This window comes from Sinocyclocheilus rhinocerous, unplaced genomic scaffold (assembly GCF_001515625.1).
Source record: "Sinocyclocheilus rhinocerous isolate Xijiao unplaced genomic scaffold, SAMN03320098_v1.1 scaffold410, whole genome shotgun sequence".
NCBI classification, from domain to species: Eukaryota; Metazoa; Chordata; class Actinopteri; order Cypriniformes; family Cyprinidae; genus Sinocyclocheilus; species Sinocyclocheilus rhinocerous.
In genome coordinates, this window is record NW_015637147.1 from 54,980 (window position 1) to 82,733 (window position 27,754).

General features: G+C 39.5%; 1 protein-coding gene across 1 annotated transcript in view; it reads left to right on the top strand.

Annotated features, from left to right (window-relative positions):
* Nucleotides 1-27,754, top strand: part of nalcn (sodium leak channel, non-selective) — a 99,304-nt gene continuing 71,550 nt past the window's right edge. Inside the window, 11 exon segments of the mRNA XM_016563487.1 lie at nucleotides 1-83; nucleotides 242-303; nucleotides 907-1,047; nucleotides 2,110-2,292; nucleotides 4,168-4,251; nucleotides 4,371-4,510; nucleotides 4,592-4,720; nucleotides 7,324-7,475; nucleotides 9,947-10,089; nucleotides 13,055-13,159; nucleotides 18,772-18,858. Coding sequence (XP_016418973.1) covers nucleotides 262-303; nucleotides 907-1,047; nucleotides 2,110-2,292; nucleotides 4,168-4,251; nucleotides 4,371-4,510; nucleotides 4,592-4,720; nucleotides 7,324-7,475; nucleotides 9,947-10,089; nucleotides 13,055-13,159; nucleotides 18,772-18,858 — 1,206 coding nt within the window. The 5' untranslated portion in view covers nucleotides 1-83; nucleotides 242-261.

Genomic DNA, 27,754 nt, shown 5'->3' on the forward strand with positions numbered 1-27,754 from the left:
CAACTCCTCCGATCAGCTGTCTTTCGTGTTGAATTCAATTCCTCTCTATGCCGGGGATGAATGCACCAATGAGGAGCCTGACCGTGAGTAACCTGGTCCCACAATCCCATCCGTCCATGACTCCGCCACTCAGTGTTGCATATATGCCTTGTCTGATGTGGTGGACATTATTTGTCGATATAATTGTACCCGTTTGGTACACCATATGCCATGTTGACTAACTGTTGTGTGTTATTTACAGGGTATGCCTGATCGCATGTTATGTGCAGTGCTGGAGCAATTTCAGCTTTACTTTTCCCGTTGGTATGTGCGCTTTGTTTAAGTGAGTTTGTGATATCCATGTTTTATTATTGTCCTCGGTAAGAATGGCTCTAGTGCCAGTATTATGCAGTCTCATTATCGGTTGCCTGTCGTTTGTGTTACGCTGAAGATCCATTGTGATCTTTGCAGAAGGTAAGTAGGTATTTCTATGTCTAGTCAACAGTCTGCGTTTTATGTACGTCATTTGCTTGATTGCGTTTAATGGTGGCTGTGCAACACAACGATACATAATGTCTGGTACCATACAGAGCTGTGTCCTCATGTCGTACTGTACAGCCACAATGAACACATAGCTCAAATCTGTTTGCATGTTGTAGTTACTAGATGTTTCTTTGCTTAGGACTTTTGATAAGACACTTCCTCTGAGGTGTTTTTTATACCACATAATTATAGTAATAATTAGCATGTATCCTGTTGTAAGCTTTTTATTATTTTGCTAAATTAAATTTTGTAATGTAAGTGCTTACAGCATGTATAGAGTTAGCATCTAATAAAGAATAAATCTCATGGCTACAAACAGATTTGAGCTTTGGCTGATGTGTGGTTTAAGTTAGCATTTGTGGTCGATGTGCTTTTGTCTTCCAGATCCACTCTCTCTATAGCACAGCGAGCCCAAGCATGCTGAAGAGGAAGCAGAGCTCGCGGGTCGAGGCCCAGCCCATGACCGATTTTGGGCCAGATGAAACACTGACAGACAGTGCTGACATTCTTTGGATCAACAAACCAGTATGTGAACAAATCTCTGAAACCTTACCATGTGGCTGTTCTTCACAATAATTTGTGACCCGTACATACTCACAAAAAAGATACTTGACAAGCTAAAACCTTGTCCTAACTAGGTGCAATTTCATACAATAGGGCATACATTTTTTTACTTTATTACTTACTATTATTATTTTGCCAGATCATATATCCACCTTATTTTTTTAGCAGGGAAGCTATTTCCTGTAAATGTGCAAGACTTCATAATTGGCTATAGGTAAATAACTAGACGAATAAGAAAGTGCAGTAAACAGTAAAACTGTTGGTGCTACAAGATTTACAAATACCATAACACATTAAAATAATATGATTACAAATGATAGTTTGCAAAATCAATCAGCATAACTTATATAGCACACAAATCACAATAGACACTATACTCTCTGTCAACAAAAGCTGTCACCTGTGGCAGTACCCTTTTAAAATGTACTAATATATACCATTTAGGTACAAATACTATATGTACATTAGGGGTGTGCGATATTGACAAAAAATTATATCTCGATATTTTATGGGATTTTATCGATAACGATAATTAGACGATATTTTGCTGAGTGTGTTATTGTGCTGGTACCTTAAGGACTGCCGAAGACAGCTGACTCCTAATGTTTTTAATATTCTTCATATTCTGTGTGGTGGTCAGTTCATACTGATAAGTACTGAAATCCAATAAGTTTAAACTGATTTTTGCATTTTATGGGGCATTTTTACCGTTATGTTTTGAATGGTTTTTGCAAAATACTCGATAATGTCAAATCGCACATCGTTAAAACAACAATTACGATATTATCGCAGACGATATATATCGCACACCCCTAATGTACATTAATATGTATCTTTAAGGTATTAATATTCACCCTTTGGGGTAAATAAGGTACAAAAGTGTACCTTTTGCAAGGGAACCATCCCAGTGACAGTTTTTGTACTGTTTTTTTCTGAGAGTGTATCCACTCTGTTAGGAAAAGGTACACAACTGAAACCATGAGGATGTTCCACACTCTAAAACGAATTGTTCTTTGTCCTTAGTGGGTGCATTCTCTCCTGCGGGCCTGTGCCATAATTAGTGTCATTTCGGTGTGTATGAATACACCTAAGACCTTTGAGCACTACCCGCCCCTGCAGTATGTCACCTTCGCCCTGGACACGCTGCTAATGTTCCTCTACACTGCAGAGATGATCGCCAAAATGCATATCAGGGGCATCATCAAGGTAACACACTCAATCAGCATTGTCACGATTTATAACGGAAATAGGATGAGGAAAAAAGACTGTCCTTTGGAAGTGAATAAAACGGGCAGGTGGCTAAATAGTGTCTGGACAGTTTAATTGGTGAATCAAGGATAACAACCGCACAGAGAGACATTGAATAAGTGAATCATTTGCTTCCTGAACCTGCGAAGAGATGCCTGGAAATTTCTTCATCTTTCTTCTGGCAAGGAAAGCAGTAAGGTTTATGTAGAAGATAGAGTAATTAATTTGTTCCTTTAGACCTGAGATTGTGTGAGGACAGGGTGATTAACCTTGCAGCAATTATATGCGAAGTTAACACATGCATTTTAATTTTATTGAAGGAGAGTAACTCACAGCATTATTATACTGGTGACAGTGACCTCAACTGAGTTAATTAGGCCAGTATATTTGTTTTGTATTTCCTTCTCTTGAGTGCATGTTATGATCTGTGAAATTCAGTGACTTCTTGTTTTCTTTATCACTGTTAGCAGGTACATTTTTGCCATTAGGTATATTCTGGACTCGGAGACAGCATTAGTTGCTAATGCAGTAGTCTAAACATTGAATTAATGTAAAAAATTAATTATCTGTTGTGAATTAGGCAATCTGTTTTCATCTTAAATAACTGATTTATCAGCATAAACAATATTCCAAATTCAATCTCTGCCAGTTGCTGTTAATAATGTCAGTTAATAACCAAACCTTCACACAGTTTTTAAGCTATCCATTTAATAAATCATGTTTGTGGCCAATGTGAGATCTGAGCACCATAGCTGATCAGATGCTCTGAAATCCCAGGAGATTTCTGGGCAGATGTCTTGGGAGAACAAGTGCTTCAACCACTGAAGTATCTGTCTCTCTATCAAAGAAAAGCCACCAGTTTGTGAAGACAATCTGCACTCAAGCAAACAAAGCTGAGCATGTCACACCTCTGATGTCATTACCTGTGCACCTGCTGCATGTGTGAATAGCTAGTTGACATGACAAACCCTGTGGTGTGACATGCTGTGTGACATGCAGCAATTTATTTAAAACAAATCTTTAATGACCTTATATGTATTGAGAGAATATATGGAATATTTGTATGTTCAAATAAAAAGTATAAATATATGATATACTACCATTCAAAAGTTTGGGGTCAGTAAGATATTTTAATGTTGAGAGTTTTTTTATACTCACCCAGGCTGCATTTATTTGATTAAAAATACAGTAAAAACAGTAATATTGCTATTTTTTTTTTTACTTTTTGTCACATGATTCTTCAGAAATCAATATGCTGATTGAAAACAGTTGTGCTGTGTAATATTTTTTTGTGGAAACCATGATACATTTTTTTCAGGATTCTTTGATAAATAGAATGTTCGAAAAAAGAATGTTCAAAAGAACATTTGTTTGAAATAGAAATTAATTAGAAACATTATGAATAAATGAATGAATGAATCATAATAGGACTATTTAAAATGAACTTGTGAAAGCTTAAAAGAAATGCTTAAATGTAACCAGTAACATGAATGAAAATATATGGGCATGTAATGCATCCACTACCTGAATATAAAGGACTCCTGTTTTTGTTTTTTTCATTATTATTTACTCTGTTCTTTGTGTGCTTTACCACTAGAGACATAGTTTGATAGTTCTCATTGCATATATTTTTTGTACCATGTTTAGTTCTTCTAGGTACTTAGGGCACACACTTGTTAGGCAATGTGAAGTGCTCACACTTCTGTTTGCTGAATTTTGCCTGCTCTGTTGTTAACAGCTGCCACAATCTTTCATTAAACTGGCGGACCAGCTGCCACTCACCTGTGGACTTTCATTTACAGCCTGTGTCTTATCACCTGCCTCTGTTTCCAGGGAGAGAACTCCTATGTTAAAGACCGCTGGTGCATGTTTGATGGCTTTATGGTGGTCTTCCTCTGGGTCTCTCTTGTGCTTCAGGTAAGGAGATAACTGTATCTTCAGTGTTAATTTTTAAAATAAATTGTTCCTTTCAAATAAAAAGAACTGAGCTCATAGGGAATTCCGCTCATCCACTTGTTCTTCTGAATGGTCTCAAGGTGTTTGAAATAGCAGAGATTGTGGACCAAATGTCACCCTGGGGAATGTTACGTATACCGAGGGCCCTCATTATGATCCGAGCCTTTCGAATCTACTTCCGATTTGAACTGCCGCGTACCCGCATAACCAACATTCTCAAGTAAGAGCCCCATGAGCGCAAAGAATGTGAGAAATGTCAGCTTGTTTCCATATCAGCCACTTAAAATTCACTTCCTTTCAGACGGTCAGGGGAGCAGATCTGGAGTGTGTCCATATTTTTGCTCTTCTTCCTGCTCCTGTATGGAATCCTGGGGGTTCAGATGTTTGGAACCTTTAATCATCACTGCGTCACCAATGATACACAGAAAGGGTAAGCAAGTTTCATCACTATTCTCTTTAAACAATGGAGCCTGTTGTTACCATGGAATAAAAATTAAAAAGGTAATTTGATGACTTGATATCTCATAATTCTGACTTTTTTCTCAGAATTGTAAGATATAAATTCCTTGAGATTACATCTCACAATTCTGCATTTATATCTCACAGTTCTGACTTTTTTTCTCAGAATTATGATTTTACATCTCGTGGTTCTGTTTTTTCTTTCCGCCACAAAATAAAAAAGATAATTGCAACTTTTTATCTAATTTTAGTTTATTTATTAATATTAAGTTTATTTCTGCTTTGTTTATATCTCTCCGTTCTGAGAATTGTGAGAAAAAAATGTCAGAATTGTGAGATATAAACTCATAATTGAAGAAAAAGGTCTGAATTGTGAGATAAAGACTTATCCCGTGGCAGAAAAAAGTTTCTATATTAAATCCAATAAAATCAGCTCTCTTAGATTTAACTTAATAGCCCAAGAAGTTACGAACTTCTCTTTTTGTGGTGAGCTTTATCACACTCCTTGTGGTTTATAATCCCTGGGATGAATCAGGGGATTTAACATTATGCTGCAGTTTTTCCTGGCATCAGCGCAAGATAAGAAGTATGCGTCTGTTGCTGTACACCTCCTACACACATCTGTTCTTTGGAATATAAATCCCATCAGCAGCTGTAAACGGTACTAATAACAGATCATCATTTTCATCATGTGAAGTCACGGCCTCATAAACACTAAACAGTATGAACAGCCACATTATATGATATGTTTGTCTGAATTTCTCATTTCACATGGAGGTGCTTGATAAGGCAACAGAAATTCATGGCTAAAAATGAACAGTAAATCTTGCTGGAACACTCGCACACATCCCAACTTAAGGGCGTGACGAAAGCAGGGTTGAGCGCAGTCTTAATGCAGTGTGTGTATGGAGCTGTGGAGGTGGTTCTCTTTTAAAACCCAGGCCTATTTAATATTCCCTTGCAAATGAGTGGCGTGTCAGAGCCGGCTCTAAAACAAAGAGTCTATACCATCAGCAACAGAGGAGTGTGCTGAGCACTAATCACAATAATTAACGTTTCCTGTGTTGCCTGGGTGTCGTGCACATGCTCGCCTCTTTTCAGCAACCTGGCCTAAATCCGTCTATGTACATGAGAGAAAAGAGCTCCTATATTGCAAGATATCTCACCCCGACCCTGCACTGACATTCAACATATTATCAATCAAAAGGGGTTAGGCACGGTAAAAAATATTGCCTGCCATATAATATATGTATACTATGTATACGGGCAGGATTTTCATGCATCATGCAAGTGGAAGTGTATTTCAGAAAAACTCATTGTTGATTATCTTGCAGAATTTACAGTACGTGTCCTAGGCACAGAGTAGCAGGGATTTGAATCTCACAGGGATTCAATGGAATAAATGTGCAAGGGAGTTTACCAGACTTGTGTCTGTTGGGGATACATTTTTAGATTTGATGTCACAACGTTTTATTTTTCAGGTGCTTAAATATGGATGAAAACAGGCCTCATGACCTTGCCGATCATCACCTTGTTCAGAAAATGTCCCACATATTTCTCTCAATTATAGACATAGGCTACAGCATGTTATGACAGGTGATCAATATGATACAATCTCTTTTTCTGTCTCTAAGCCATTTAAGTGTACAATATTTACTAATAAAACCATTTTTTATTTAAGTCATAGAGAAAAGAAGAAATATTAATCAAAAGGCATGTCCATTTTCAAATAAAATGGATACTTTATGGTATTCTTTTGAGTTGTGTTTGTGATCAGTTTCTTCACAGGGATGATCTCTTCGGCGGATTATTTATCACTGTATAATTAGAGCTATTTTGATTCACTGCTGTGCCTCTGATTGGCCTTTGTGATACTGCAATTTCACTGTTTTCTACTGTAAAATATCTGAACACCCTTAAAACATTAACATTTATTAAACATAAATTGAGAGCTTAAATGCATAAGACATTAAGACTTGTTTTCAGACAATATATATTAAGTTTATTTTTTTTTATCATTTGGCAAAGAGTGTTTAATGCGTTTCATGTTTAAAACAAGAAGAAGAAAAAAACAATGAAGATAATTTAATTTAATAGATGCTTCCTGAATGTAAGTCTTCTCAAATAAATGTTTTATTAAAATCTTGTTTTATTAAAATCAAGACACAAATACAGTAAGTGTGTGTGTGTGTGTGTGTCAACGAGAAAAACACAAAAACAGATTTAAACAAAATTGTGTTTCTCTTATAAACTTTATTTCTTTTAATTTTATTTTAATTGTGTACAGCATTAAATTATGTAGGGCAAATGTGAACTCAAAAATAGTTTTAGCTGTTGACATTACTGAAATTGGATTCCCTGGGGCTTAGTGTGGGACTTAGCATGGGACTAGTAAAAAATGTCATTATTTTATGTGTTTTAGAGCAAGTATTAATGTAAGTAATTAATATTATATATAATATATAGTATTAAATATAGAATACACCAGATGGCCTGTTACAAAATAATGGTTAATTTGATCAGATTTAACATTTGATGATGATTCTTTGAAAACACACTCTGGTCTATTTCTAGTAATGTGACATGGAACAGCCTGGCGATCCCTGATACACACTGCTCTCCGAATGGGGAGGGTTATCAGTGTCCGGCGGGGTTTAAGTGTGTGGATCTGGAAGACTTGGGACTCAGCAGACAAGAACTTGGATACAGTGGCTTCAATGAGCTTGGTGAGTCATTGCGATGCTTCACATTTGTCCATCTGCCATGATAAAAATGTTTGTATATATTAGTTTATATTATTTATATTATTATTATTTTTTTATTATTATCTCTCTCCAGTTTGCACCTGGAAAATTTGTACTGCTGTTACTAAAAATCTAATATTATGAATATAAATATTATGAATTATGAATATCATTGAATTATTTCCTTAAAGCCAGATTGGACACCAGTGGCATACACTAAAATCATTATCTCTGGCCTTTTTTACTTGGTTTAGTTTTAGTTGTCTGTGGAAAATTATATCATCTTTGCCCTTTGTAATTATTCACAGTGACTAAGTGTGATTAATTGTAGCATTGTTGGCTGAAGCGTTTTCAGTTGATGTATGCATTATGTGCAAGCAAACGTAAACAGATAAATGCCCTCTGTCGCTGCATTTAGGAAATGTAATATTAGCTTATATTACAAAACATCGTGAAGGCAGCTTCACAAATAGACCAGTTTATTTAAGCACCTTGATCTGTACGAAGCAGCATTCCATATTTGTATCGCTCCCATTTGAGATAAATCCTCTAGAAAGGTACACAGAGCAGTGCCACTAATCTCCAAATAGCCATGAAGTGAGGCTTTTCCCTAAAAAACAGTTTTGAACAGGCTTTGAACCATTGACTTACAGAACATTGAGATCTGCGAAAGGGCCCTTCTTCGTCCTCTTTATAGAGTTCAGTACACAGATAAGTCATGTGTAAGTCAACCAGAACCGCTCCTGCATCAGTGATCTGTCGTCCATTCATCCGTGTTCACAGTGTGGTTTGCAGCCTCAACAACAATGCATTTTTTGGGCTTCCAAGATTCAGGGATGCAGAAACATAAAGTATGATTGGGAAAAAGTCCAATGTCAGGGTTAATATATTTTCTTTTTCTGCTGTTCCTTTTGGACTGCCAACATTTTCACTGACCCCACCACAAAATTAAGTCCCGTGTTTTTTTATTTTTTTTTATTTAAACAAGTTAATTATTTAAATTCATCTATTTTAATTACATTAAAACTCTCCTTTTGTTGGCTTTGATTTAATTAAATTTATTTAAAACTATTAACTGAGTTGTAGGAACGAGTCAAATCTTTTGGAATACTAGTGTTTCAGGATTGCTGAGCTATTGTCTTTTTTTCTTAGAAATGTAAGTCTTAGTATACTTTCTTAGGTCATTCAGGATGAAATGGGAATAGAGTTTATTTTTCCCTTTTGTTAGGCATCTCTGGACACAGTGATTTATCCCTAAGTGATTTTTAATGGGAGTCCTTAGTTTGCCAAGTGCATTTCCCTCTAATTCTTCCAGGGAAAGACTCTGTTAATGTTTATACTGAAGTATGTACTTTATCTAATGTGAATTACATATTGATTTAACACAGTTTTGTGAGAAAGCCAAGTGAAATAGTGTATTTCATTAATATAGGTCCTGTAAAGTATATGTTGTATGATTGGTGAAGCTAACCTTCCCTAAGCCTAAGACCCTACAGGACTCTGCCAGTGTCCTTGGCTCATTTTGCCCCTGGACCTGGTGGGAAATGGCAGGAAGCAGAACTGAGTGGCATGCTTCCTGCTGGCCTTTGGCAGCCATATCGCAGCACGGCATCATGGGTCACCGTGAGTGCAGAGATAACATTATTGAGGGCGTGGAAGTAGAGAGCACCTCATGTACTTTGTGTATGAAATAAGTAAATTGTTTATGGTGTATATGCTGTACAAGTAACAGTGTTATTTTAGTATTATTTATATACTACTATAGTATCTATTAATATTTTGAATTAAGTTTTATTAGAATATTTATAAAAAGTATATTGAAATTTTGGTTTTAGTAATTTTGTTATGTGATGGTGCCATAATGACATTCATCCCTATTCATTTTTAATTGTATGGAAAAGACAATGAAATAAAAAAATAGCTAAACATCTTCTTTTGTATAACACAGGGTTTGGAACAGTGTGAGGGTGGCTAAATAACAGAATTACTAAATAATACTGTAAATAACAACAGACTATTCATTTAAGTTCCTTGGGAATGTGTCCTCTTTCCTCTCATCTCTTATGAAGAAATCACACTTGTATGATTAAAAAGACGTAATACAACATAGCCATGAAAGCAATCTGTCCGTAAGTGTGTAGTTCTTCATTTAGCCTAGTTCCTTTGATTCACAGATAGTGTTACACTCCAGCACAACATGGAACCAAAGCGTACTTCAGAAGTCAGAATAACCATCTCATTCAGCTGTTTGGAGAGAGAAATGCATAGCTGGGCAATAGGAAGCACCTGACAAGGTTCACTAATGCCAAGACTGTGTTTATGTCTGAATTTTTGTGTCACAGTGCCCATTCGGACCACTCCGGGGGCACAAGAACATCTCAGACATGGGCTTCTCCCCTTCCTCTGTCTTCTCATGTCCCCGTCATGACCCTACTTGTCATCTCCTCTTGCAGGCACCAGTATATTCACTGTATATGAGGCTGCGTCTCAGGAGGGATGGGTCTTCATCATGTATCGAGCCATTGACAGCTTCCCACGCTGGCGCTCATATTTCTACTTCATCACGCTCATCTTCTTCCTTGCCTGGCTGGTCAAGGTGGAAAAATCCTTTTCTTCTCACACCAGCAATCTGCAAAAACTTAGTCATAATCTGCAGATGGGTCCTCCTTCATTTCTAGACATAGAAAAGTGAGGGTTATTCTAGGTGTCTAATATATTGTGTTATATTATATATTGGGCCTTAAAAATTTTATTTCAGTGCAGTTATTGTGTGCATGCTCTACCAGTCAGAAGTTTGGGATCAGTAAGCTTTTTAAAGGTTTTTGAGATAAGTCCCTTATGGTGTGTTCACACCAGACGCGAAGCGAATATGCGCATCGCGTATGTGAACACACTGGCTCGCCAAAGCTGCATTTATTCGATCAAAAATACAGTAAAAACAGAAATATTATTACATTTTAAAACAACTGTTTTCATATTATTTTAATATATTTTAAAACATAATTTATTTCTGTGATGGCAAAGCTGAATTTTCAGAAGTCATTAGTCTTCAGTCACATGATCCTTCAGAAATCATAATAATATGCAGATTTGAAACATTTCTTATTATTATCAATATTGAAATGTTGTGCTGCTTAATTTTTTTTTTTTTTGGAAACTGTGATTCTGTGTTTCTTTTTTCAGGATTCTTTAATGTATAGAAAGTTTGAAATAACTGCATTTACTTGAAATAGATTTTTTTATTTGTTTTAAATGTTTTTACTATCACTTTTAATCATTTTAATCATATTTGTGTCACGATACGCATATCCATAGAACACAGGGGAAATCCATACAATAGGCGCAATGCACACACACGTACACAACGAGTATACCCGACGAAGAACTAAGGAACAGACAGGAACTAATATACACAAGATAATAAGGAACTCAGGTGCAAGGAATCATAAGGCAATCAAACTAAACAAGAACAGGAAAAAGACCATATAAGGAAAACCCTGGAAGAACTACGGGGGCAAGAAGAGTCCAAAAGTCTTGACAGGTGGTGCGTCCTCGCACCGTAGATACAACAGAGGGAGGGATCGGTGGGAACTTGGGAGGAGGCTCAGGAGGAGGACGGACACCCGGGAGGGGTCCATGGGGGTGACGAAGGAGAGAGGAGCCAGGGAAGAAACAGGAGGGGCTTGCAGCAGGAGGAGCCAAGCTAGACCCAGGCCACAGCCCTAAACGGTAGCCCATGGCAGAGCCAATGGAGGGAGGAGCCATGGACGAGGAATGGCCGCCGACTCCAGGGGGCCGACCGGCGGCGGAGCAGGTGGTGGAGGAGCCCGAGGCGGAGACGGAGAGCCAACGAGCCAGGGGGATGCCGATGATCCGGGGGGCCAGGGTGGAGCCGAGGGCTCTGGCCACCGAGGCGGAGATCCGGAGATCCGCGGCGGAGCCGGAGTGACTGAGGACCAAGGTGGAGCTGGTGGGAGGAAGAAGCCCAACGGAGCCGGTGGGACGGAGCGACGAGTCCAGAGGTGATGGTGGGTCGATGCCCGACCAAGGCGGAGCCGGAGGGACGAGGGAGCCCAGTGGAGCTGGTGGATTGACGGGCGACTGTGGAGGTGAGGGAGCTAGGAGCCGAGGTGGAGCCACTGGGTCTACGGGCCGAGGCGGAGTCCGGGCCTCGGAGGCTGGTGGTGGAGGTGAGGGATTCTCCAGACATGGCGACGATGGAGGATGGCAGACTCGCGGAGCTCGCACCGTATAGATGGTGGGCTGAGGGCGAGCAGAGGGGCTGCCAGACGACAGTGGTGGAGGAGGCAGGAGCGGGCGGGTGGCTGGGCATACGTGAGCCTCCAGGCTCTCAGGGCTGCCCTCCAGAATCAAAGCCCACTCCTGGCTGGACTTGGGGACAGGAGATGAAGGAGGGCCAGACGGGACCAGCAGGGACGAAGGAGAGAGGAGAGGGGAACAGTCGGTCTCCAGATCTGTTTCCCAGTCAATAAGGTCCCCCTCTACGTCCAGCAGTCCCAGATGCACAATAAGCTCACCCTCAGCCGTGGTGCAGTGGGCGGAGGTCCACTCCGTGCTCTCACCGTCCATGGCTTGTTCCCTCGTGGCGGGCGTGGTCGCCGGCTCTCGCACCTGCTCCGATGGAATGGGCTCTGCATCCGGGGCGATCCTCCGCTCAGTCGCTCTGTACTGCGCTGGCTCGTTAATCACGGCGGGAATTGGCTCTCCGTCCTTGGTGGGCTCGGGCTTGTGCTCCTCGCAGCGGGGAGATGGTGGGCTGGGCTCTGGGTCTGGAGTGGATCTGGCGAGATCATCTTCGGGAGAGACGGTGAGGGGCGATCCGTTTCTCGCCAGAATCCACTCCACAAATGCGGCGAAGTTCTCTCGAGGACCATCTTCGGAAGACAGCGCTCTGCACTCAATGTTTAGTCTGGCGTCGTAGAACGCACAGAGCGTGTCGTCCGGGTAGCTGGTGGTGTTTGCTAGCAGCAGGAACAGTCTAGTATGGTCCACGATAGTTTTGTCCCCCTGTTCCAGCAGGAGGAGGAGGTATTCGGGCCAAAGAAGGGCATCCATCCAGGGAACACAATGGAAAAAAAAGACACTGGGAAAACGAGAAAACAAACGGAGGGGAAAACACAGAGGTGACCGTCTTGGTCAGGTCTTGCAACTTGCTGAATAACAGTATTAATTAATTTAAAAAACAGACCCCAAACTTTTGAAAGGTAGTGTGGACCTCAGAGGAAAAAAAATGTATGACTCGACCCCCTTTAATTCACATTGGCAAGGGGTGTTCAATGTTCAATGCAAGTTAAGCTCTATTGAAAGAATCTGTGGCTATTGATTACCAAAGGAAATCTTTTTAAATCATCCATCAGTTTATAACAAACAGAATTAAACCTCAATGAATGTTAAAGACAATGTTACATATGACATATATGTATTTTATCATTAACACAGATCTGTGTTCAAATTTTTCACTTATTTGTCAGAAAACAAGCATAAGCAATCTATCATTTATGGGCCTAACTTTTTGTGATTTCTTTTACTCGTGTTCCCAGAACGTGTTCATCGCTGTGATTATAGAAACATTTGCTGAGATCAGAGTGCAGTTCCAGCAGATGTGGGGGTCCCGGAGCAGCACCACGTCAACAGCTACTACACAGGTAACCAAACACACCTACGCACATGTGCAAAAAAAGCAAGCTTTGGTGTATGATTCATTTCCCACATTTTTTTATCTCTTTCATCAATATGTATGGGCAGATGAACTTGAACCAACTAAAGCAAAAATATAAAAACATTCAATATCAGCATTTATGATTATGAAGCACAGACCAATACACACCAACACAGACATCTGAAGGAATTCTTCCCATAATTCCCTAGTGGCTGTGAGTCTGGCTTCTCTGGCCTTCAGCAGGCAGGATACACCCAACAGCAAGCTGTTTTTTAAAATAAATTTGGCTGCTTGTCAGGTGGGGGCCCAGAACGGCACAGAGCGATCTGATTGGGCGGCTGGCAGACTCAAGGGTGAGTCATAGAGGAACGTTGCTGAAAGTGCAACAGACCGAAAGAGAGGAAAAGACAGAGTGTGTGAGTGTGTGTGAGTGTGTGTGTGTGTGTGTGTGTGTGTTTGCAGTTCTGTCATTTAGCCTAAATTTGATGTGACTGATCAACTTAAAGGATAGAGAGAATCAATTAACCCTAAATGCTCTTGCTTTCATGCCTGCAGTCCTCTCCTGTGGGGAAACCTGTCCTGTTGATTTTATATAACCATCACCTACATAATGTTTGGTGTGAGAAATTCACACTAACCAAGCTAATGGTGCAAATGCACAGAAAATCTGGAGTGGGGGCGTGGTGTGAAAAGTTGTGTGTGTAATTGTGTGAACTGAGGCATAGTGTCTCCCTGACTGCGCCAGTCACAGTACCAGAGCCAATCCTGGAGCAGAGCCTTAGAGGTTGGCATGAGTGAAGCTGGCAACACTTTTGGCAGCACAGGAGTGACCTGACCACCATTATTAAAGTCTTATGCCTGTAGAAGTGCCCTCTGGGTAAAAGAAGGGCTATAGCACACAACATTTCTTCCAGCACTGCTTTAAAGGGTTAGTTCACTCAAAAATGAAAATTCTGTCATTAATTACTCACCCTCATGTTGTTTCAAACCCATAAGACCTTCGTTCATCTTCGGAACACAAATTAAGATAGTTTTGATGGAATCTGCAGCCCTCTACGAACACCTTGGCAATTGAATCGCCATTGGCTAGTAAATTTTTTTGTTTACTCGCCAGACTGATAAATATATACATACACATATACATATACATATATACAAACACACACACACATATATACACATACACACACACATACACACACACACACACACACACATACACATACACATACATATACACATACACACACACATATACACATATATACACACACACATACACATATACACACACACACACACACACACACACATACATATACACACATACACATACATACACATAAACATATACACATACACACACATATATATATACATGTATATACACACACACACACATATGTTTTTATATTATTATATTTTATAGAACCATACTGTTAAAACATGTCACATGGAGAATCTGAGAGCTGTCTGACCCTGCATAGACAGCAATACAACTGAAATGTTCCCAAGTCCAGAGACGTAGCAAGGAGAACTGTAAAATAATCCATGTGACATCAGTGGTTCAACTGTAATTTTACGAAGCTACGAGAATACTTTTTGTGCGCAAAAAAACAAAAAACAAAACTTTATTAAACAATTCGTCTCCTCTGCATTATCCTGTTGTGCCATTTTGGAGAGTATCAGCTGGACGTAAATAACGTATGCTGTTCTGTGTCAGCTGCACCACGCCGGATCTGTTTCCTAGGTTGTTGGGATTTGATCTGAACGGAAACAGTGTATCCGTGTGACGCAGCTGACACAGAACAGCATACATTGTTTACGTCCAGCTGATACTCTCCAAATTGGCGCTACAGGGTGATGCGAATTGTTGAATAAAGTCGTTTTTTTTTCTTTTGCGCACAAAAAGTATTCTCGTAGCTTCTTAAAATTACGGTTGAACCCCTGATGTCACATGGATTATTTTACTGATCTCCTTGCTACGTCTCTGGACTTGGGAACATTTCAGTTGTATTGCTGTCTATGCAGGGTCAGACAGCTCTCAGATTCCATCAAAAATATCTTAATTTGTGTTCTGAAGGTCTTACGGGTTCGAAACGACATGAGAGTGAGTAATTAATGACAGAATTTTCATTTTTGGGTGAACCTATCCCTTTAATGGAGTAAATTTCAGAAATATTTGATGCGTGTGACCTCAAAATGAAACTTAACAAAAACAAATTATGAAGAAAACAAAGGATCCCTGAAATTGTCATTACTGTAATCCAAAAAAATATATAATTCTTTTTCATTTTTTGTGAAAGATGTCTCTTATGCTTTTCATGGCTACATTTATTTATTCGATCAAAAATACAGTAAAAACAATAATATTGTGAAATATGTTTGTGTTTTTTGTTTTCTATTTTATATACAATATACAAACATTTATATATACACTATATGGACAAAAGTATTGGGACACATGTCTTAATTTTTGAATAACTATTAATTATTAAATTCAGTTGTTTCAATCTGTCCCATTACTACAGGTGTAAAGTGAAAGCGTTTAGGAGCAGCAGCAGCTTACTCTCACAGAGTGCTGAGGCGCATGGTGCGTAAAAGTTGCTAACGCTCTGCTGATTCCATAGCTTCAAACTTCCACTGGCATTAAAATCAGCACAAAACTGTGTGGCTGGAGCTTCATGGAATAGGTTTCCATGACCGAGCAGCCACATGTAAGCCTCACATCGCCAAGTGTAAGAAAGTAATGTAAAGCACGCCACCACTGGACTCTGGAGCAGTGAAAACATGTTCTGTGGAGGGACGAATCACGCTTCTCTTTTTGACAGTCTGATTGGCTAGTCTGGGTTTGGCGGAAGCTATGAGAATGTTATATACAGTATATTGTATAGTAAAAAAAAAAAAATGAATAAGAAATGATAATAGTATGGCCATATGGCCACAGATTCTTAAAATGGAATACAGGTAAAGCTTTCCAAAAGCGATAAGGCATATCTCACTTTGAGGACACAAAGTTGAATTGTCCATTGCCATTTGGTCCATTGCCATTTATGAAACTTTTAATCGATTCCATATCTGTAATGTCTGCAGCAAAAACAGTATATATAGTCTTTTGCTCTTGGTCTAAGAAAGGCTATTCTAAGGGGCCGACACTTCACAGGGAGAAATAGCTAAGGAATGTGTGAAAGTTAATTTGCCCTGTCTTTTTCTAACCATTTGTTGTTGTTTTTTAAAAAAAGGATTTTTACAAAAATTTTACATTGGTACTGAGATAATAACTTTTTACACTTAGCTCTGGGTAAGAGGTAAAAAATGTTAACTGTTGACTGTAGTGAAGAGGTTATGTAATGTTTGTACAATTACATTAAGCAATGTAATTAAAGGTGCAGTAGGAGATCTTGGAAAATGCTAACTTTAGCCTGATAGCACTGAAAGCGAACGTCCCACCCTCCCTGCAATCACCGTCCAAAGCCACGCCCCCTGAACGCATAAACGCTCACAGACCTCGAATACCAGAGACATCATTACTACAATAGGCTACATCAGTGGTTCCCAATTCCAGTCCTAGCTCGATTAATTTACAGAGGTATATTATGTCACATTTCACACTTCTCTAGTAAGTTTCGTCTGTTTGTGAAGACGCTGCGCAGCGCAGATATGAACACTGCAGAGAGACATGCAAAATATGCGGCGGCGTTGGCTGGCGGGCGCGCGCGCGGGCATGGAATTGGGAACCGCTGGGCTACATCATGTGCCATTCACCGGTGAGAAAACTTTATAGTACAGTTAGTAAAAGTACTACAATACCAGGAAGGAAGATCGGGTTGTTGATGTTTGTCTGCCATTCTCGCTCTGTCTGCACAGTGTGCGTGAACGCGCTGATGACGTATCCTGTCTGTGCGAACCGGGTGCGCAGAGGTATGCCAATACATACGTTGACAGACAGGTAGGAAAGCTAATTAAAATGCTCCGACCGAGCGTTTTGATTGGACGGACATTTCTTGGTCCTACGCCTTCCACAGAATATATAAATACAGATACATACATTTAGACCACTTAACTTAATGATTGCTATCGGGACTTTCAACCAGCATAACAAAAAATGTTTCTGAAGACAATCACCTATTGCACCTTTAATCCCATAAATATGCAAATAAGAACGATAACCCAGGGTTTATATATCTAAAGTGTGAAATGTCAAACCCTGACTACCCAGGATTAAAAATTACCCTGAGTTAACAAATTAAAGTGTGAAAAGCCCAATAAGGCTCTTTGAATTTGCCCATTAAACTATAGACAGTGCTATGACCTTGAAAACAAAATAGCCTTTCTGTGTCTTCATTTTAATTACGCTGAAATGTCTTATTGAAGAAAAATCTCATAAGGTACATAAAACCTTGGTTTATTGAGTGTTAGACAATATGACTTGGAATGATGCCTTTAATCTGAAAGAAGTAAAAAGAAAATAAGGTTCTCCTGGGGCCTGATGATACTCTTTGGCAAGATTTGCACCATCCCTTTTGTGACTGTCTTATAAAAAATAATATAATTCAGTAAGGCCCCTTAAGAAGATTACCACATGAAAGTTATAATTACAAGACTATGAGGGGAAACTTTTAAAATATCTATTTATGTAGGTAACCTTTTTAATCTGTTAGAGCTGAAGGGGCATTATCAGCTTAATGACTGTCATTTCTCATGGGTTTAATTGGTTATCTATTCTTCTGAACTGATAAAAGACAGACATAAGTGGAACAGCAGCAGTGCACATTAGGAACAGCCATAAGCACACTTTCACTTCTGCTGAGGGGTGGGGATGTGAACAATGGGAGGGGGGCACAAAATGCGGTCTGAAGCATGATATATATTAGGAAAATATACGGCAACATTTAATATGGGGCATAGGAATGCATGTCATGTAACTCATCCCACACCTTTTGTACTGTGACCAATAATAATACATAGAATTATGTTGTTTGTTGAGGAGGAGAGGTGGGCTATTAGTTTTCTAAACAATCAGTTTTATTTAGATTTTCACATGGTGGACAATAAAAAGGCTTCAAGTACAGAGCCGTCTGACAGTTCTGGGCTGTGTATGGATATGAGTAGCCTTTGTTGGTTACCAGATTCAAGGTGCCTGCTGTAACATTGCCTCCCTCCTCTAGTCACTGCTGTCTCCGCTGCTGTCTCCTCGTATCTGTCATGGTGAAGTCATGGTGCATTTAGATTCTGAAATGTGAATAGATGCTCGCTGGATCATGAAGCCAATTTCTTGTGACCTTGCCTATGTTTATAAAATGGTAATAAAGTTGGTGGAGAATTCCGTTGAATATCATGTAATTGCCAGTTGTTTTCAAGATTGGTCAGCTGTCAGTTGTCAGTTGTCTCCGAAGCCAATGATTTTTTGTTTTTGTTTGTTTGTTTTGTTTTCCCTAAATTATTTGTTATCAAATATGTATTTCAATGGCATTTAGATTTGTGTGTGTGTGTGTGTGTATGTATTAACAAAAACTGCTAATCATTCACAATTGTTAACAAATTGCCCTCTCTTTCTCCTTCCTTTTCCTCTCTTTCCTTCTCTCCTGCTGGTGGCAGATGTTTCACGAGGATGCGTCTGGAGGATGGCAGCTCGTGGCAGTCGACGTGAATAAACCACATGGCCGGGCGCCTGCTTGCCTCCAGGTACCAGACATGCAATTTAATGGCACTGACACCCCTGACCATCAGCACACCCTCAGTATTGCTTGACTGCCACATCTAATGCCACACTACTGTGCAGGAGTACAAGAAATGTGCTGCAGGTGGCCTGAACGCAATAGCCACATTTAGATTTTGCTCAAACTAGCTGGTATGATTTTGACAGAGTATGAATAGACTGGAATGAACACAGCAAAGTTTGCCTTCCCCTCTTTTGTGAGCCCAATTTAGCACATGCACATTACACAAACTAACATACCCACATATGTGGATCATTCTTATCCTAAATATCTCTTCAGAAGCACAAGAGTTTGTTGTTTTTTTTTCTTTCCTATTTTACTTTAAATCAACATTGATTCATGAAGTCAATACTGATCCCATTTACTTAACATTTACCATGTTCCTGGTCTTGTTCTGCACGATTTTCAGTACGTTACTCCAAAGAAAAAGGATTGCAAATATAATTTCAGACTGACTTTAATAGACAAAAACTTAAATGGCTTATTATCTTGAAACAGTGTGCCAATGTCGTTTTTTTATGCATTTTGACACTGATATTGCAGAGAAATTATGAATTGGGTTTGAATGGTCATAGAATAGAGTGGGCTTTTGATGGCTGATAATACCATAATAACAGAAAGGACAGCATCTGGAGAGGGTGTAATGGCACTTACCTTTAAAAACCAGTCCTGACTTTTAGATCTGCCTACACAGAGGGAGAGAGATCTTCAGTGAAAATAGGTCCTCAACAGAGTCACATAGAAGTTAATATCCAAAAATACATTATAATGCATCACATTTGGGTTAAGATTTGACAGTGTAATCCTGGTGAAAAGCTTGCATTTCATTCTAACATGGCTTTTCAACTGTAGAGTAGGGAGCATTTGAAAATATTCAGTGCAAGTAAAAAAGACCAAAGACTGGCATTTAATGACATTTCTGGGACCAAGTTTCTATGAGGTGAGCCCATCAGGTAAAGGAAAGCTTTTGTATTTCCTCAGAGAGGGGCAAAGGTTACAGGGGGTTGGGTGGGGTGAGCAAGATAATGTAATAATGTAATAATCTTAATGTCATAACTCAGCAGTATAGATTAATGTTTGTTTGTATGTTTCTGGTGTTGGCAGGCTCTAGCTTGTTCTTTCTGATATATTTAAACTGGAAGCAGTGGCTATTCTGTATTTGGTTGTGTTTCATTATATGGTTAAGGTTAATGAGGTCTGCTTGATCTCTTCTCCAAAGGCCACCTTGGTGTTAATTAGGCCTTTGCATTTACTTATGTTATAATTGCACTACAGCTATTCTCATGAATTCTTTAAGTTCTTCAAGTACAAGATTTCTTGTCTCGAGTTTTGCACTTGTTCTGACTGCAAACTTTTTTATATAAGTTTCAATTCAGACTCTAGGTATGAATGTCTAAAAAATAATATGTTTCAGTGGAGTTTAAATCCTGACCTTTACAATAGGGGATTTGCAGTTTTACTTTAATAGCATAACAATCAGTTGAGTCTGCATATTACTTTACGTACTTTTTTTTCAGGCTGTGACAATAGTCCTTGATAGGACTATATATATATATTTTTTTTAATATGTTTTTTTTTTTATTGGAGTACACAAAAGCTGGACTTTTTGCTTTAAATTCAGTCTAGCTTAAAGGGACAGTTCACCCAAAAAAATTATTTCTGTCATAATTTACTGATCTTCACATTGTTCAGAACATGCATGATTTTTTTCTTCTTCTCTAAAATACAAAAGGAGATGTTTAACAATGTTCATGCTGCTCATTTTCATACCAAGAACATATATGGTAAAGAGCAGCATAAAAGTGGTGCAAATGCCTTGTGTGCAATATTTGTGTCACGCTCACTCTGGGAAGGAACGAGGAGACAAGGCGTAAACAAACAATAGTCTTTTAATCCAACATCCAAGGGAATACACGGGGCAGACAGGAGCACAGGTAACACCAGGGTTGATGTACAATCTCGGACAAAGACAGACAGCACAGACTCGAACTTAAATGCAAGGGGATAAATAACAAACACAGGTGAACTGAATGGCTAATTAAACTAAACGAGGACAGGAAAAAGACCATATAAGGAACACCAGGAACAAAGACGGGGCAAAACACAACTAAACAGGTCCATAATCCTGACAATTTGTGTGCACAAGTAATTTTCCAAGCAATGAAATTGAATGGGGTCTAAAGCTTTCAAGCTTTAAAAGGACACAAAACCACCATAAAAAAATTGGTCCATACGAATTGTGTCCCATTTTCTAAGTAATACTGTACAGTAGGTTTGTGTCAGAAACAATCAGTACAGTTTGTGAACAGTCATCCGGACTGGTTTTGTGAACCAAATTAACCAATTCTTTGTAAAGATAAAAAACAAACAATCAAACAAACACAATTTGTTTATAAATTAATTTGTTTGCTACCTTTCTCTTGAACAGTTTTAAGCTAGGACAGATGTCAGGTTTTCAGTGAATAATGTCTCGGTTTTGTATGGTAACCCTCATTCCCTGATGGAGGGAATGGAGACGTTGTGTCGAATTTCTGACATTAGGGGTAGCACTTGGGAGCCCAGACACCTCTGACATCACTGAGAAAAGACCAATGAAATTGGCAAGCAAAATTTGCATAGTTGGCCAAAATCTGGTAGAGGCGCCATATACTGTAAGGCAGCGGTCACCTCCAGCGGGAGCTATTTCTCATTTTAAGAAAAACAAGAATAAATAGCGGTTAAAAAGTCCCCAAGTGGGAAAAGTACACTACAGAGACCACATCCTACCCGAAGGGGAGGTAACATGTGGAGATATATCCTATGGACTCACTGAAAGGAAGTACTACATAGGGAAGGTTTCTGTGGTGGGCTCCACATAAAGGGAGAAATATCAAGCACAGAAACAAGGCATGTTGTAAACACACACAAATCCATCTGTGAAGATCTTTTAGAGAAATTGCTTTTTTAAGAGGAAATTTGCTCTCAAAGATCGCTGTTGAAGCACCCAGGGGTGTATGGGCAAGGGAGAAACTACTGCTTGTGCCATTGATCCAACAACGAGGAGATTGAGAGGTGAATGCAGTGCTGCACCTCCCAAAGAGACACTGCATCGGCGCCAAAGAACAGAAGGAGTGAGCAAATGCCACACTGGCCTATTTATACCTGGATGTCCGGGACGTGGTCTGCTATGCAAATTTTGTTTGCCAATTTCATTGGCCTTTTCTCAATGATGTCAGAGGCATCTGGGCTCCCAAATGCGACCCCTAGTGTCCGAACTTCGACATAACGTCGAAGTGACCGACTGAAAGGGAACTTACATTTCTCAGGGAAAGATATTGTATGACTTCAGAAGGAAAAAAAGGATCAATGTTATAATACTTTTATGCTTTAGCATCCCTTTTAAGCTTGAAAGCATCAGTCTTCATTTAATGTCATGTAAAAGATCAACCAGCACATATTTCAGACTTTCTTCCTATGTGTTCCACAGAAAAAAAGAAGTTCATATGAATTTGGAATGACAAATGGGTGAGTAAAAGATGACAGTTTTTTGGGGAATTATTCCTTTAAGAATGAGTAAATGTTTGGTCAAATGCCATTGACGTGCACTGAATGATAAAGAAATGTTATTCCCTTTGAGTTGTTGCTGGCTTTGATTCTGGCACAGAACTGATGAAGTATGACAGGCACCTTACTGTAAAGAACACTAATTGTGTGTCAGATGACAGGTGTAAAGTCTGAAGTTTCAAACATGCAAGGAGGAACAGTAACAAGATGCTCTGAATGTCTTTTTGGAGGAAGATTTGGAGCATACAAATTGGGCTGCATCAAATGCAATGAAATAGAGAGAAAGGTGCATCCCGCCCTCACAAAGGTTGCTATTTAATTGATTGCGACAGCTCTGCTAGGTATTCATGTGGCACAAGCAACATTAGAACCATCTTGAGTGCAATGACAGTGTTGTTTTTATGTTCTCCATACAAGAGAAATAGGCGTCACATCACAGACAAATTTTGTAGGAGACAATGGATGAATTGCACAAGCAAGCTTTCAAACCCTGCAATAAAATATGCCTTTCAGAAAGCCAAGAACATTTTCTGGGTGAAGTCAAGGGCCCTGAGAAAATGGAGTAACCTGTTAGACCCCCTTCAGCCAAAACACCCTAAGGAAAACCAACATCGAGAAGCTGAAAATGTCAAACTGCTTTGTCATGTCCCATATTAGTCATAGAGGCTGCTTGGTGAATTCTCAGCTGTGTTCCCAGACCAGAGCAGCAGACAGACCTGACAGCCACTGTCCTTCTCTCATCTTTCTCCCTCGAGATATACTGTAAAACACTAGCTACATTTCCTGGAGCTCTACAAGCCCTTTATGCATTAACAGTAATATACCTACACTACTGTTCAAAAGTATCTAATAATAATAATAATAATAATAATAATAATAATAATAAGTTAGTCCTTTATTCAGGAAGGATGCATTAAATTGATCAATATTTTTGCATAGTTACAGAACATATGGGTTTTGTCACCCTTTTAGTTGTTATTGACACCTTTTTTCTGTGTTTTCCGTCTTCTGTTTTGTTTTAGTTCCTGTGTGCCCTTATTTGGTTATGTTCCTGATCTCGTTTAGCCTCATTAGTTTACCTCGAATCACCTGTGTTTAGTTAATTATCCTGATATGTCTTTGTATTTAAGTTGTTCGGTCATGTTATACTAAGTTGTGTTTTCTCTTGCGTATCTGCCTAATGCCGAGTTCACACTGCATGATTTTAGCCCGATTTTTCACTCGCCGACAGGTTTTGCGAAATCGCCGACAAATGCCCGAAATCGGAGGCAAATCGGTGCTCGTTCACGCGAGTGACAATCACGCAGTGTGAATTATCAAAGACGCGATCTGAGAGAATCGCCGACACCCGTGAAATATTTGGCATGCTAAATATATGGAGCTGTCGGCGATTCACAATCACACTGTGTGAAATGAGTTCTGACTGAAAAACACATCGGCGATGACCAACAGCCAATGAGAGACCAAGATACAGGGCAGCGGGAAGTTCGGGGAGGAGTTATAGACCAGAATATCAGTATTTTAATAGATATATGAACAATTATATCATACAGAAACAAGCACAAACATTTGCTTGACCAGCCACAACATCAGCATAACAGTTACTGCAAAATTATTTACCTCCAACTCTCTCTGCAGAACACCCAATCCCTGTTCCCTGCATCTCCCTCCTGCATAATCTGTTTTTCTTTTTCTCCTTGTAGCCGGAAATCAGCTCACAGACAATTTGCGGCCTATATATATATCTTTTTTTTTAATAATCCCAGTCTCGCTCGAGAGCTGACGCACGCGGGTTCTCGCGTATTTCCTTATCACTTCTCGCGTGTGTTTTGTTGTGAAACGTAGTTTGCGGACCAGACAGAGCTGTCGGCAATTCTTCCTATTGTGAAGTCATGCAATGTGAAACCCCCCGTCGCCGATCCATCGTGCAGTGTGAACACAGCAGCAACTGAATGCTACCCCAGATAGTCACGCAGTGTGAAAACAACGGCGATCCGACGAGTTTGAAAAACGTGCAGTGTGAACTCGGCATAAAGGAAAGCTTGTGCAGAAAGCCCTTATATGGAGATGGTCTGGCCGTGTTTTATGCAAATGAGTAACCTCATGCACATGGTGGCTCATTTAGAACAGTGGTTTTCAATCCTGGTCCTGGGGACCCACTGCTCTGCACATTTTGTATGTCACTCTTATCTGACACACTCAGTTCAGTACCCGGATCTCCCTCTTAATGAGCTGATGATCTGAATCAGGTGTGTTAAATAAGGGTATTTAACATTAGGATGAGGTTAAGCACAAATTCATGTGTGTACGCATGTTGTGAATTAGGCGGAAAGTTTTCGTGAGAAGTTTGAAAAAGTTAGAAGTTCCTAAAGCATTGTAATTGCTTACCGTATAAGCTTATGATTTCCGTCAATATGCCAAAGGCTGTTGGGACCTGGGACAGAGTAACATCTTCGCTTTAATGTTCGTAATGACAGCCTGCGCATCAGTACCCCTTGAGGATCCACACGTCTTAATGATGCCAGCACACGGCTCCCAGGAGAACCCCGCCAAAAAAATGTGTATTTTACCCCCGAACTTGATTTTTACTGGGGGACCCCCTCGAAAGCAATTGGGCTATTTTCAGGCTAGTTTTGAGTAGTAATTGGGCGGGGTTTGTAGCGAAAACCTGGCAACCGTGCACCAGACAGAGCTGTCGGCGATTCTTGCTATTGTAAAGTCATGCAGTGTGTAACCTCCTGTCGTCGTTCCATCGTGCAGTGTGAACACAGCAACAACTGAATGCTAACCCAGATAGTCGTTCAGTGTGAAACCAACAGTGATGCGACGTCTTTGAAAATCGTACAGTGTGAACTAGGCATAAGTTTGAGTCCACTATTAAATTACGTTTTGGACTTTCCCTGCTGTCTCCTTTGCCTTGCTTCAACAGAACCAGTGACAGCAGCACAACTATTTTCAACATTAATAATAATAATAAAAAAATGTTTCTTGAGCACCAAATCAATATATTAGAATGATTTCTGAATGAACTTATTGCACTGAAGACTGGAGTAAAATTCAGCTTTACCATCACAGGAATTAATTACATTTTATGATTTTTTTTAAACAGAAAACCATTTTAAATTTTTATATTTTTATAATAATACTGTTTAACTGTAAAATGCAGCCTTGGTGAGCATAAGAGACATGGTTCAAAAACATTTTAAAAAATCTCACTGACCCCTCTAAGTCAAACAAGACTGCAAAGATTGAAAGTGAAGTAATACAGAGGGGATTTTTGCATGTAAATAGTTACTTTAATTTAATTTAATTTAATTTTTCAACAACTATACAGCATATCTTCTTTTGCGGACTTACGGCTTCAGCCTTGCTAGTTGTTGAGAAAACTATGCTCTGTGGGGACTTACTAGTAGAGGTCTGCGCGGGACTGTTTTTTTAGTCCCGCTCCCGCAAGGTTATATTCCGCACCCACCCGCTCCCGCTATATATTCACTCTTTGTTCACCCGCTGTCCGCTTAGAATAATTTTCTTCCCGACCCGACCGTTCCCGCTAAATTTAGATCTTGTTTCCAAAATCTCACATTTAAATTTCCGCTACTGAAAGAAAGATAGGCTAACAAATAAAAGTGTAGTCTGCACAAAACTGTATGTTATTTTATTCGAAAAAGTGTTGCAGAGAGAAAAAAAATGTAGGTTGTACAAAAATAGCTTATTAGCTATTTTTATTCGTCTTGTCAAAATACAAAATTCTTTTGACATTTTTCTGTTAACACAGTATAAGTGTCACACAGAAAAATAAATAAATATGACATCTGTCATTTAAAATTATAGGATAAGAAAAATATAAACAAAACGAGTTGAACGTCCTTCAAGGACAGCGCATCCACACTTTGCTCCATCCTTATTCTGCTCTCTCACTCATCGACAATGACGTAAGAAGCATCATCACTGGCACCGCACGTGACATAATTTCCCGACTGAGAAAATGCACGTGAACTCAAGTCGGAAAGCTCTAATAATACAAATCCAACACAGTTTCGTAGTAACGTGAGTGTCCCAGTTGTTTTCACATTCCGAATTAAAAGCACAACTCGGGAAATGAGAGCATCCGAGGAGCGCGTGAATGCAGTAATTACACTTGCTCTGATGGCAGCAGGTAGCCTTCCGTTAACTAAGATAAACATGCTTAAATTAAAATGCCTTAAGCTAGGCCTGATTTGAGTGCTGTGCCTGCCTGTGATGAGGAGATTGTGGATAAAAAAAATGAATATTAGTGGAATTTTAAATAAACGTTTGCATTTGAATGCAAAAATAGTACAATCAAATGTTAGGTGTGCGTCGAGGGCCGTATATTTACCACAGGTACAGCCTGCTCTGAGCATCGTTATGCACATGCTGCGCACAGACCCTGCAAATAAACGTGTGACGCAGAAGGCATGCGCACAGCACGTGCATAACAGTCCGAGTGCAGGCTGTAACGATGGTCAATAAGAATAAAGCGCAGATATGCTGTTCTGAATGGACGTCGGGAACGGGATATTGTTAGACCGCCCGTCATACTACATACTACTAGAACCGAATCAGAATGCAGATATCGGTGCCATGCCTGAGCGATCGATTTAAATATTTGTCCTCTGGTTCTCCGAAACTGACGTAAGAAGCATCATCACTGGCACCGCACGTGACATAATTTCCCGACTGAGAAAATGCACGTGAACTCAAGTCGGAAAGCTCTAATAATACAAATCCAACACAGTTTCGTAGTAACGTGAGTGTCCCAGTTGTTTTCACATTCCGAATTAAAAGCACAACTCGGGAAATGAGAGCATCCGAGGAGCGCGTGAATGCAGTAATTACACTTGCTCTGATGGCAGCAGGTAGCCTTCCGATTACTAAGTTAAACATGCTTAAATTAAAATGCCTAAAGCTAAACCTCCCTTGTATTCACATTTCTAAACCTGTTGTCCAACAAAAGAGAAAATTATAACCTTTTTACTCCACAACACCAGTCAAATGCTTCCTTTTGTGATCTGATGAGGCTTCTTGTCACAGAATGAGGCAGAAAATATGTTCCATATGCTACTTTAAAAAGAATACATCGATTAGCAATAGATTATAAATTAGGGTGACCATAACGTCCTCTTTTCCCCAGAAAAAACCCAAACGATACCCAACCCTAGGCAGCAGTGCTAAAAAGTTTGTGTGAGCACTAAAAAGAATGTCTTTATGTGCACGCAGCGTGATCTGTGTGACTAAACATGTGTGCGTGAGGTACAGTGAAGACAGCGCATTAGTTTAGAACTCTTCTAATTTTTATT